The sequence below is a fragment of the Eublepharis macularius genome, chromosome 7, assembly GCF_028583425.1.
Source record: "Eublepharis macularius isolate TG4126 chromosome 7, MPM_Emac_v1.0, whole genome shotgun sequence".
Lineage (NCBI taxonomy): Eukaryota > Metazoa > Chordata > Lepidosauria > Squamata > Eublepharidae > Eublepharis > Eublepharis macularius.
The window spans coordinates 143660675-143673114 of record NC_072796.1 but is presented as its reverse complement, the minus strand read 5'-3'; the positions used below and the strand labels follow the sequence as shown (position 1 = coordinate 143673114).

General features: G+C 53.3%; 1 protein-coding gene across 1 annotated transcript in view; it reads left to right on the top strand.

The window, feature by feature from the left end:
• Positions 1 to 4861: 4861 nt before the first annotated feature.
• Positions 4862 to 12440, top strand: part of WDR97 (WD repeat domain 97) — a 58618-nt gene continuing 51039 nt past the window's right edge. Inside the window, exon 1 of the mRNA XM_054984383.1 lies at positions 4862 to 4932. Within this exon, the coding sequence (XP_054840358.1) occupies positions 4867 to 4932 (66 nt within the window). The 5' untranslated portion in view covers positions 4862 to 4866. The remainder of the gene's footprint in view (positions 4933 to 12440) is intronic.

Here is a 12440-nt window from a genome sequence, read left to right as displayed (position 1 = left end):
GTGTGTCTGCCTCCGTGGAATTTGAGTGCTCTCCATAAGGGCAGCAGGAGTGCCATCCCATCAGCCCCCCATGCTTTCAGTGCCTTGTTTGGAGAGGCCGGCCACAGCTGCCAGCCAGGCCTGGAGAGTGGCCACTGCATCGCTGTGGCCTGCACTGGAAGCGCTACTGCCACTCCCTGCAGCCCTCTTTGAATGGCAGTGCAGCAGGGGGAGCAACCTCCATGGAGACCCACAGCAGTCCGGCTCAGTATTTCCAGGGGTCCTTCCTAGAGCTTTCCCAACTGGAGGTCTTTTACAGCGGGCCTGCCCCATAGACAAATTCAGGCAAGTGAGGGGGTAGAGTCCTTAATCCTGGCAGTGGGTGGTCGCTCCTTGGCTCGTGGAAGGGGGGCAGGGCAGCTTGCACAGCTGTCCGACTCATGGGAGGCCCCCAGTGCCGCTCCTCCCTCTACACTGCGCTGAAGTTTGGGTCTCTCAATCATACTCTCTTTCCGTTGTCCCCAAAGTTGTGTAGAAACGAGTGTCGAAACTGTTACCTGGCAGCTCAACTGTAAAAAGTGCCTGCAGGCTGTATACAAATATTCCTACATTTTTCTGTGGAAATTCCTCTTGTGGTGGTTGGGGGAAGGGGGGCAGAGAAGAGTGAACTGGGGCTTCCTGAGGCCCCCTAAATTTCTTTATTCCAAGTGAGATCTGTGATCTTGGAAGGTCAGTCTGGCCTCCTGTGTCTGGGAGGGGCTCAGGTGGGGAGGTCTGGTGCGTCACCTGCCACCTTCAACAGGAGATGCCGCCAGGGCTGAACTGGGGCCTTCTTCCTGCACAGCCGCTACTTGACCTGTTTCCAAAGGGCTGGCTAGGCCTGGTTGAGCTCTGAATTCAGGAGAAACGACCCACTTAAGATGGTGGCGCAGACAGTAGATCCCAAAGCAGCCATCCGAGATCAGCTGCGGCCGCCTGCGCGGACGGGGGAAGTGCCGGGAGCTGCAGAAGAGGGGGGATCGTTTCCCCCACCGGGCCTTGGAGGAGGAGCTGGTCCAGGGTGCTGCAGGCAGGGAAATGCTGAGGTCCAGGCCCCAAGGGAAGAGCACGGAGGTGGGCCCCCCCCTCCCTTCAGAAGTGAAAAAAGCCGGGAAGCCCAAGGCCGGCAATGCTCACTGGCCGATCCCCTCCCCCCGCCCCCCACCCCTCTTCAGACTTGATGCCCACACACAGACGACTGAGTTGCTTGAAAACTCAAGCCTTGGGAGACATAACGGGTGAGGGGGACCAAAAGCTGGGGGGAGATGCCCACTCTGCTTACGCAACCCTTAGAAACGTGCTCTGCTCTGGCCACATTGCAACTGCAGACCTGAAGCCCCTTGTGGGAAAGGAGGAAAGGGTGCCTGCAGCCCCTCTCTCAGGACCACAGGTTGGAGGGGGGCGGCAGTCCTGCCGTGTATGCCTTAACCCTACAGCCATTTTGTTTAAACATTTAACCCCCTCGAACCTGGATGGCCAAGGCTAGCCAAATCTCTTCAGACCTTGGAAGCTAAGCAGGGCCCGCCTGGCCCATGCTTGGGAGACCACCGAGGAACGGCAGGCTCGCCGTGGAGAGGCAGGTGATGGCAGCCCACCGCTGCTTGCCTCTGACCGGGCAAGTCGTGCAGCGTTGTCGCGAACCAGCTGTGACTTCACAGCACCTTGCATGCATTCATCCTGCGTTCCCCCTCACGTGGGGCCTCAACGCAGCTCACCTAACACAAGGCACGAAAGCCCTCCCCTCTCAACAGGCGTCCTCGGCGGCGGGGCCCTGTGAAGCGAGCCAGAGAAGGCTTTGCGCCCCTGGAGGCAAGAGTGGTGGGGCAAGGGGCCGGGCCAGGGCAGTCCTGCTGCTTCTGCCACACGTCCCTCCAGAGTAACCGTTCGGCCCAGAGACCCAGTGGCTAATACCACGGGGATGGGTCCCCAACAGCCTGGCCCCCCTGCGCCTGAAAGGCCAACCGCTCCGTTCCAGGGTGCTCTGGGCCAGCTGGAGGCAACGGCTGTGGAGCGTCCTTGGTGCCAAGGCTGCCGTGCTTGTCAACGGAACTTGGTCTCCATGGCGACACGGCTCTCCTAGCATGGTCGGTACTCAGGTACATAGCATGGGGCGGGTCAGGGGTGTAGGGGGCCACCAAACAAATCGGCTTGTTTGGTTGCCTCTGGGCAAAATTAGAAGGGCGGGAGGACATCTTTTCTGGTGGCCACTCTGGCTGGCTGGCTTTGCGGGCAGGAGCGAGACTGAAATGCCTGTGGATTTCTGCGGATCAGCCTGCTAAGAGGCCAGGGCAACGCGGTGTCTGTTAGGCCGGTGGCAGCCCTGCCTGGCACACTTTGGTGACCAAGACCCACCTCCGCTGCTCTCCCTGATCCGACTGAAGGCCTAGGGGGCGGCTGGTTTACAGGGTCTGACCCAGCATTGTCAGGGTTTTAGCCATCCTCATATTTGCAAGGGAAGGAGTTGAGTCTCGGGAGCAGGGGCCAGGAGGAAGGGGGTCTGGCCCGCCTCTGCTTGGCAAGGGAGCGCTGTCACTCATGGCTTTCCTCATGTTCATCTCGCTCCATCCCTCAGGCCCGGGACAGAGCCAGGTTCTTGTCCGGACCCTGCCAGTGACTGGCTGGGGGTGGGCGGCTGATCTGGTTGGGCAGCTGCCAGGGTGCTGGTACAGTGTTCCCTTGGCAGGATTGTTGTCACGCTGTGTGTGTGTGTGTGGGGGGGGGCTGTGCTGCCACCACTCATTCCCTTCCCAGCTGTAGACGAGCTGTTCTCTCCACCCTACAAGATGGTGCCACCTTGCCCGTGTGGCTGGCTGGGCTGTGCGTCACTGTCTCAATCTGCTCCTGGTTTCCCGTTTGGGGGGCATGCGCAAAAGGAAACCCCTCCACCCGTGCCATGCTTGGGCATCCTTTGGCATGGACAGGCAGAGAGCAGGGAAGCCGGAAGCAGGAAGCAAATTCCGTTACGTGGGGCCTCGGTCCCAGGAGCGCCAAGTAGCCTCGGGGTTATAGTTCTGCTTTACTGATGGACGTTCTTTGGTTTCCTGTATCTTTTATGTTGCTTTCATTGCTGTGTGTTTGGAAAAAACGAGCCATATATTCATCAAACAGGAACTATTGATCAAATGAGTATCTTGTCTTTTCTTTAGCAAGGCTGCTCAGCCGCTATCCATGAAGCAAGCAGGTACATCTGATTACAAGTTTTGTGCTGGCCTGCTCAGCTGTTTGCGTTCCAGAGCTGCCTTGGTAGCAGAGGGTGTGTCTGGAAGCGCAGAGTCCCCCTTGCTGCTTGTGCAATTCCTATGCAGCGCTCGCTGGGCCAGACGGGCACGCTTCACAGGACTGACTGAAGCTAGGCTTGCCAAGGTAGGCTCTGGGGATGCTGAAGCCTCTGCTGTGGGGCAGATGTCTGGTTTCCAGAAAGAGTGCACATGTGTGCCTTTGCCTAGCCTTGTGGCTGAGCAGAGAAGGAAGCCCAGCCCAAAGGCTGGTCCAGAGCTTTTGAGCAGAGCTCAGCAGCTAGAACCAGGCAGCTCCCCCGCCAGGCAGAAAGCAGCTCTCCCACTTCACGGGTGAAGATTAGAATAGGGCTGGGGGCATCCCACAGGCCGTCTGCTCAATGCGACTTCCCGTGCAAGCTCTGTGGAAATGAAGGCAACTTGCTGCAGAGGAGACCGGCTTGGGTATGGCCTAGAACACCGTGACTCGCCGGAGATGAATTCCAAGTGTGGGGCTGGACTCCCACAGGCCCTGGGGGTTTCTGCCTTAGAAGCCTGACCTGCCTTCTCCCAGGGGCTGATCGTGGCTCCCGTGTGGGGGCAGAAAAGCCCCCCTGTCCTGAAGCACCCCTTGCTTTTTGGGCTCCTGGGCTGAAGCCAGTCCTTGAAGACTGGTTCTTTCCAGGCCTAAGCTCAGGCTGGACAGAAGCCTGAGATGTTTCTTCCTGTCTCTCCCCCACCACCCCAGAGCCCTGTGTGCAGGTGGCTGGCCCTGCTTCCACCTGTGGAAAAGAGAAGTGGATCACTCCTGGGGGGAGAGAGTGCTTCCAAAGAGGGTGGAGATAAAATAATAACTCTGCTTATATACTGTCTGGCAGATTAATGCCCACTCAGAACAGTGAACAAAGTGTCATTATTATCCCTGCAATACAGATGGGGCTGAGAGGAGGGCTTGCCCAAGGCCAGCTGCCAAGCTTATGGCAGGAGTGGGAGTCAAACCACCAGAGGGCTGATCTGCAACCCAACCACTCAACCACTGTGCTACAGCAGCTCCCTTACAAAAACAACTCTGCTTATACCCCCCTCCTCTAGACAGATGAATGCTCCACTCATAGCGGTGAACAAAGTCAGTGCTGTTGTTATCCCCACCACAGAGCTGGGGGGGCTGGGCTGAGAGGAGGGTCTTGCCCAAGACCGCCTGCCAGACTTGTGGCAGGAGTGGGATTTGAACTAGCAGAGTGCTGATCTGCAGTCCAGCCACTTAACCACTAGGCTACAGATGGCATGGAGCAGCATTAAGTCAGCTCTAAGGGATTCCACCCCCACACACACCACACACACACAATTGCCTGCAGGCCAGACTCTTGGGCCTGGTCATCTTTGAGGGTGAGGAGCTAGCCCTGAGGATGTGCCCTTTCTGGGGTAAGAGTCGTGCAGGTTGGTGGTGGCACCGGGACAGCAGCTTCTCCAGAAGGGGAAAAGAGATGGGGCGGGGGCGGGGGGATACTGTGCCCTCTGGGATCCCCATCGTCCTCTGCTTCCATCCCCCCACAGCATCCCTGTGGGAAAAAGAAAAGAGCTGAGAGAGAAGAAAAGGAAGGGAAGGGCCAGCCGAAGAGGGCAGAGGAGCACCATGCAGGCGCGTGGGCAGCAGCGCTGGCAACGGCTCCAAAGAGGTTTCCGGCGTGCTGTGGAAAAGGTATTGTCCAGCCTGTAGGGCCCCTGAGAGAATCCCCCGTCCCTTGGAGGTGCTGGCGGAGGGTACGCAGTGGGGTAGGAATGGTATGCTCAGGGGCCTCTATTTTTATTTACGTCATTTATAGTCTGCCTTTCTCACTGAGACTCAAGGCAGATTACACAGTATGAGGTTAATACAGTCAGTGTCAAGAAAGTACATTTCAGTACAATACCATCAGGTAAACAGATACAAGTTTAAAATACCTAGCATTTGCAAGGATCCAACACAGAGTAGAAAAAATACTGGAGCAAAACATAATCAATTCTAGGCCTAACATTAGACAGCATGGAGCGCTGGTTGTACATAGGAGTACGTATTTAAAGCAGCAGATAATATGTAAGGCAAAAATGGTGATGAAGTCTATGATCCCCAACTCGTTAGCAAAGCATCTGAGACCCCATCCCTACAATACAGCCCTCCCATTTGAGTAAAAAGCCTTTTTGAATAGTTCGGTTTTGCATCGTTTACAGAAAGCCAGGAGAGGGGGGGGGCCCTCCTGACCTCCTCAGGCAGGCCGTTCCACAGGGAAGGAGCCACCACAGAGAAAGCCCATGTACGGGCTGCTACTGATTTCGCCCGTGTACAGGCTGGCACCTGCAAGAGACCCTGTTCAAATGAGCAAAGCTGCTGTGGAGGGACAAAGGGAGGGAAGCGGTCCCGTAGGTACGCTGGACCAAGGCCGTGAAGAGCTTTGTATGCAACAACCAATACCTCGAACTGAGCATGTTAACTGATGGGTAGCCAATGGAGCGACTGCAGGATGGGAGTGATGTTCAAGCGCCTGCTCACTCCTGCTAACCACCGAGCCGCAGCATTTTGCACCAATTGGAGCCTCCTAGTTAACTTAGATGGGAGACCTATGTGTAGAGCATTACAATAGTCAAGCCTTGATGTTACCATAGCATGGATCCAAATGGCCAGGTCAGCCGTGTCGAGATAAGAAGCCATCTTCCAGGCTAGAGTGTGATTGTAGTAAGCATTTTTTGTGGCTGCCTTAACTTGTTTTTCTAGTAGTAGTGCTGGATCCAGTATAACCCCTAGGCTCTTAACCGAGTCTGCAAGGGTCAGACGAACTCCATCAAAAGTGGAGAGTACAATGTCCTTCAAGATCTCTGACTTCCCAACAAGCATCACTTCAGTCTTGTCTGGGTTCAGTTTCAATTTGTTATTTTTTTAGCCATTTCACCATGGCTGTCAGGCAGCGATCTAAGAAAAAAGGCAAACTCTAGGCTGGGGATTATTTTTTTAATGATTTATTTACTTTATTTATAGTCTGCCTTTCCCACTGAGAGGATGGATTACATAGTGTAAGTCAATGTAGTCAACAAGACGGGGCATATAATAAAGAGTACTATTAGGTAAAGATTGCAGACATTTCAAAACACGCAGAAATCTGATTGAGAACTGAAAAGAACCAGCAAGTTGACATGACACAAAACTATCCAGTAGGAGCACACCTCCTGCAACAAGTGCACCCTAATGTAGCCCCTGTCTTTTTATAATGCATCTCTCTGAACCACTTCCATACAGCACAGCCCTCGTGCCAGAGTTAAAAAACCCTCCTGGATAATTCAGTTTTGTGTAGTTTGCAGAACCCCAGGAGAGTGGGGGCTCTCCTACCCTCTTCAGGCAGGCCCTTCCATGAGGTGGGGGGCCACCACAGAGAGGGCATGCGTAGGGGCGGCTGTTGATTTTGCCCGTGTGCAGGGTGGCACCTGCAGAAGGCCCTGCCCAGAGGAGCAAAGCTGCCACGACCGGGCATAGGCCCTCCTGTAGACATGAGGGACTGAGGCCATGGAGAGCTTTGTATGTGGCAGCCGAAACCTTAAATTGAGCCCTGTAATGGATGAGAAGCCAATCTGCCAGTATGGATTCTTTGCCTTGCTCCTGATGATAATCCAGCGGTGGTCTTTCGTATCAACTGGGGTCTCCGAGCTGACTTCGGGGGAAGAACTCTGTAGAGTAGATGCACTGTGGTGTGCATCGAGGTGGCCAGATCAGCTGCGTCAAGGTAGGGGCCATCTTCTGAGCCGAACTGAGTCGGAGAAGGCCTCTTTTTTGTTGTTGTTGCAGCTGCATTAACTTGCTTTTCTAGCAGCAGGGCTAGATCTGTCAGACTGTGGCTAGATAAGGCACTCTCTGCAAGGTTCCCTTTTAGAAGCAAGAATAAGTCCAGTGTCTGGCAAAAGAAGTTTTATTGCAGAAAAGGTCCATTATAGTCCACTGTCCTGAATAGGAGACTCAGGATGGTACATGATCATTGTTACCAATGAAGAGCAAGCATAGGATACAGAGTAACAATACCCATCTGGAACAGCCTCCCCCCACAGTTCTCAAAACAACATCTTTCAGTCCTGGGAAGCTGCTCTCCTTCAAGGCCAATGCTTGGTGGAACGGTGTTAGACACAACAATCTCCTCTGGTGGGAATGCTGCCTGGGAACCGGTGCACCTGGGGAGAAAGCACTTAAACACTAGAAGCATTAGAAAATGGAGTCAGTACAGTTTAGATATATACTGGACCTGACATTCTGCCCCCCTTAAAATAGATCCCCCCCAGGCTTATATGGATAGCGGGTATGAAAAGCTTTGGTTAATCTAGGAGCATGAACATGTGCAGAGTTCACCCATTCATCGTAACCAGAATCAAAGTCCTTCCAGCGAATGAGGTAAAAAAGCTGGTTTCGCTTGAGCTTAGAGTCCAAGATTTGTTGTACCTCATAGTGTATTTGGTCGTCAATCAAAGTGGGAATGGGTGGAGCTTTGATGTGCCATTTGTTGTCGGTGGGAGCTCTTTTTAGAAGGCTGACGTGGAACGTATCATGCACATGGCGCAGGTTTTTAGGCAAAGTTACAGCAACAGTTACCTTATTTATTATTTTGCGCACAGGAAAAGGTCCCAGGAATTTTAGAGCGAGTTTGCGGCTGGTTTGAGCTAGCTTTAGGTTCTTTGTGGAAATATACACATGATCTCCAGGTTGTAATTCCCATTCGGCCACACGATGGCGATCTGCGTATTTTTTGTAATCCAGTTTGGCTTTTTCAAGGTGTTTCTTAATAAGAGTCCATTGCTGCGCCGCCTCCCCCCACCATGAAGATACATCTGGCAGTTTAGAGGAATGGAGAGGGGGTGCGTCTAACGGGAAGGGATCGAAGTGAGTCCCGTACACGATTTTGAATGGAGCCTCTCCCGTTGAAGCGTGTACACTGTTGTTATAGGAGAATTCGGCTAGGGGGAGAAGGTCCACCCAATTATCTTGTTGAAAATTAATGTAGCAACGAAGAAATTGTTCTAAAATTTGGTTAGTCTTTTCGGATTGTCCGTCGGTTTGTGGGTGGTGGCTTGAACTGATGCCTTGTTCAATATTCAACATTTTCAAAAGCTCCCGCCAGAAGTTGGCAACGAACTGTCCGCCGCGATCCGAAATCACCTTGGACGGAAAAGAATGTAATTTCACGATGTGTTTTAAAAACAGATCCGCTAGCTTTCGCGCGGAGGGTATAGCAGTACAGGGGATAAAATGTGCTTGTTTGGAGAACAGATCTACCACCACTAAAATACAATTATGTCCTTTTGAGATAGGTAGATCAGTAATAAAATCCATGGATATTACTTCCCAGGGTCTGTTTGGTGTTTCCAATGGTTGCAGGAGACCCGGAGGCTTCCCTTTCCTGGTTTTGGCGCTGAGGCAAACAGGACAGGAACTAACGTATTGGGAAATGTCTTTGCGCATGCCCGGCCACCAGAATTGTCTTTGGACGAGATGCAAAGTTTTTAGATACCCATAATGTCCAGCAGTGGGAGCATCATGACAGCGCTGCAAAATTTCCAGTCGGAGGCTGTCTGGGACATACAACTTGCCCCCGGCCAACCAATCCCCTTGTGGGGATTGGGTCAGTTTGCTCCGCGGAGCTCTATCCCCCTCCTTCTCTATTTCAGCTTTAAGTTTCGATTTCCATTCCTGGTTGGCTGGGAGGGGCTGTTTGGCGCGGCTGCGAGTAGTCACCACGCCCCCAAGTTGCTTAGGCGAGAAGACCGTGTCGACCGTCTCCGCCCGTTTGCTCTTATGTTGGGGCATGCGCGATAGGGCGTCCGCCAGAAAGTTAGTTTTGCCCGGGAGATAATTTAGAGTGAAGTTGAATTTCGAAAAGAATTCCGCCCACCGCAATTGCTTGGCATTCAGTCTGCGTGGGCTCCGGAGGGCCTCCAAATTTTTATGGTCTGTCCAGACCTCAAAAGGGTATCGCGCCCCCTCCAGCCAATGTCTCCAGTTAGTAAGAGCTGCTTTTACTGCAAAGGCCTCCTTCTCCCACACATTCCAATTCCTTTCCGCTGCAGAAAATTTTCTAGACAAGAACGCACAAGGACGCAATTTCCCATCCTCCCCCTTCTGTAGCAAAACCCCCCCTATCGCCGTATTGCTGGCGTCGACCTGTACTATGAAGGGGGATTGTTCGTTGGGGTGGGAGAGGATGGGTTCTGTTACAAATTGTTCTTTTAGGCAGTCGAAAGCCGTTTGGCAATCGGGGGTCCATTGTAATTTGGAAGAGGGTTTCTTAGCTTGGTCCCCTTTATCTTTGGTTTTCAGCAGTTCTGTTAAGGGGAGCGTGATTTGGGCGAAATTTGCTATGAAGTCTCTATAAAAGTTGGCAAAACCCAGGAAGGATTGCAGTTCTTTGCGGGTGGTGGGCGTTTGCCAATCTTGTATCGCCTGTATTTTGGCTGGATCCATTTTCAGACCCTCTTGGGAGATACAATACCCAAGGTAAGTGAGTTCTGTTTTATGGAATTCACATTTGGACAATTTGATGGGCAGTTTATTCCTCATCAAGGTGGCTAGGACCTTTTGTACCATTTGAACATGTTCTTCCTCGGTGTCCGAATAAATTAAAACATCATCAAGGTACACCACCACCCCTTTGTACAGAAATTCGTGTAGAACTTCGTTTATCATGGACATGAATACAGATGGGGCTCCCGTCAATCCAAAGGGCATAACTAAGTATTCATATTGTCCGAGGGGCGTATTAAACGCGGTTTTCCACTCATCCCCTGCCTTGATACGAACGTGGAAGTAGGCATCTTTTAGATCTAATTTCGTAAAGATCTTACCTTGGGCCACGACGTTGAGAAGGTCTCGGATGAGCGGTAGAGGATAGGCGTTGTTGGTGGACACTGCGTTCAGTCCTCGGAAATCCGTGCAGAGTCTGAGTCCCCCATCCTTCTTTTTTACGAAGAGGACCGGAGCGGCGTGGGGGCTAGAGGCTGGGCGGATGAACCCACATTGAAGGTTGGTGTCGATGAATTTCCGGAGCTCTTCGCGTTCATGGAGACTCATGGGGTAGAGTCTCCCTTTGGGTAGCGAGGCTCCTGGTAAAATTTCCACCGCACAGTCCGTTCGTCGATGCGGGGGTAGAGTGTCCGCTTCCTCCTCCGAGAAAGCGTTTAGAAAAGGCCAGTAAGGTTCGGGTATTTGGTTGACTTCTTCTTGGGTAGGGAGGGCCTTTTCTTTCTGAGTAGGGTCTTCGCCCCAGTTTTGATTCCAACGGTGATTTTCACAGTTGGCGTGACTGAAGGTAATGCATCCCTGTGCCCAGTCTATGTAGGGGTTGTGATCACATAGCCATTTGCTGCCTAGGATTAACGGGTAATTGGCAGTAGAGCTGATGACAAAGGACCTCTTCTCCCAATGTTGTCCCATGCCTGTGATCACCGGGATGGTTTCAGTTGTAACCGGATTCATGTTGGTACCATCCATTTGTTCAAAGATTACTGGATTTTGTAAATCCCGAGTTGGTAAAACCAGTCCATTAACTAGAGCAGGGGCTATGATGTCTCTTGAGCAGCCCGAGTCGATTAGAGCTTGCACCCGAATGTGCATTTTTCTCTCTGGGTTGATCAGAGTCACGGGCATGAATAAAATGGACCCAGGTGGCCGGTTCGGTGCAGGAACGGGCTTGGGGCGGATCTGTCGTTTGGGCCCTTTTATGACAGATCCATCTCGTTTCCCGACTGGGGGCTCTCTGGATTGACTTCTGCGTTTGGGGAAGCGGGGTCGTATTCCATAACTTCTTCCGCTTCTAGTCCCCTCTCTGAGGCGGGCCTTTGGGAAGCGCCGCGGCCTCTGTTCGCTCGAGGTGCGGGAATCGGGCGTTGGAGAGTAGGAAATGGAGCAAGGGTTGGGCGCCTTAGTTGAAGCGGAGGTCTTTGCACAGGCCGGTAGGGGCATTGTGCTGCAAAGTGACCGGCTTGTCCGCATTGCAAACACAGCCCTTGTTGCCATCTAGCATCTCTCGCTCCACGGGTGGCGTACCCAGCTCCCCGTCCTCCCTTCTGCAAAGTCAAGGGTCTTCTTTGTCCCGTTTGTTGTTGTTGTTCAACCAAACGGACTTCCAAAATGCGATTCTCAACTTCGCATGCAAGTTGGATCCAACCCAACAAGGTAGGGGGATTGTCCTGCATGAGAGCTCTGTCCAAAAGTCTCGGGTTTAGTCCTTGCTTGAACAGGATGATTTTGGTGGACTCCTCACACCTAGGGCATTTGGCAGCCAATTGTCGGAATTTCGTGATATAGTCTCTCGCTGACATGCTGCCCTGTTTAATGGCCTGCAATTCTGTTCGGGCCCTGGTTTCCTCTAAGGGGTCTTCATATTGTGCTCTAATAGCATCTACCAACCCCTGGAGAGTATCGAGTTCTGGGGCCCCGATATTATATAGTCCTACGTACCAGTCCGCTGCTTTCCCTTGTAAGCGGGAGCCGAGATGTTCAATTTGGCTGGCCTCGCTGCCGAAGAGGTGTCCCCACCGGTTGAAGAATTGCACAACTTGCACTAGAAAAAAGCCCAGTTTGGAGGGATCCCCATCAAAAGTGGCTTCCAGTTTCACCCAACCCATTGGGAGGTCTTGCCTCGGAGCCGGTGCTGGGTAGAAGTCCGCCGGAAGCATCAATGGCACTTGAGGTATGGGGGGACCCGGTTGTGCTAGCGGTGCTGGTTGCGCTGGCGGCGGCATCACCGGTTGAGCCGGGGGTAGCGGCCTCGGCTGGGCTGGCGGTGGTGCTCTCGGCTGGGCTGGTGGTGGTGCTCTCGGCTGGGCTGGTGGTGGTGCTCTCGGCTGGGCTGGTGGCGGCAGTCTGGGTCGGGCAGGCGGCTGCAATCTCGGTCTGGCTGGTGGCAATGCAGGAGGTGCTGGCCGTAGCGGTTGAGGTGTTTGCAGTTGAGGCCGGTGCGGCGGAGTAATGATCGGCCGCTGAGGGGTGGGTTGGTGGGGTCGTAGTGGTGTAGGCCCCATCGGTTGGTTCGGAGGTGGTCTTACGGGCTGCTCCAGTGGCAAACGTATCGGCTGCAGCGGCGGGGTTAGTTGTGGTCGAAGCGGAAGGGGCCGCAGCGGCGAAGGCTTAATGGGTGGTGGGCCGCGCGGGCTTGCCCCTCTTGGCGTCGTGTCTCTGGGACGCACAGGCTGGTCTTGTGG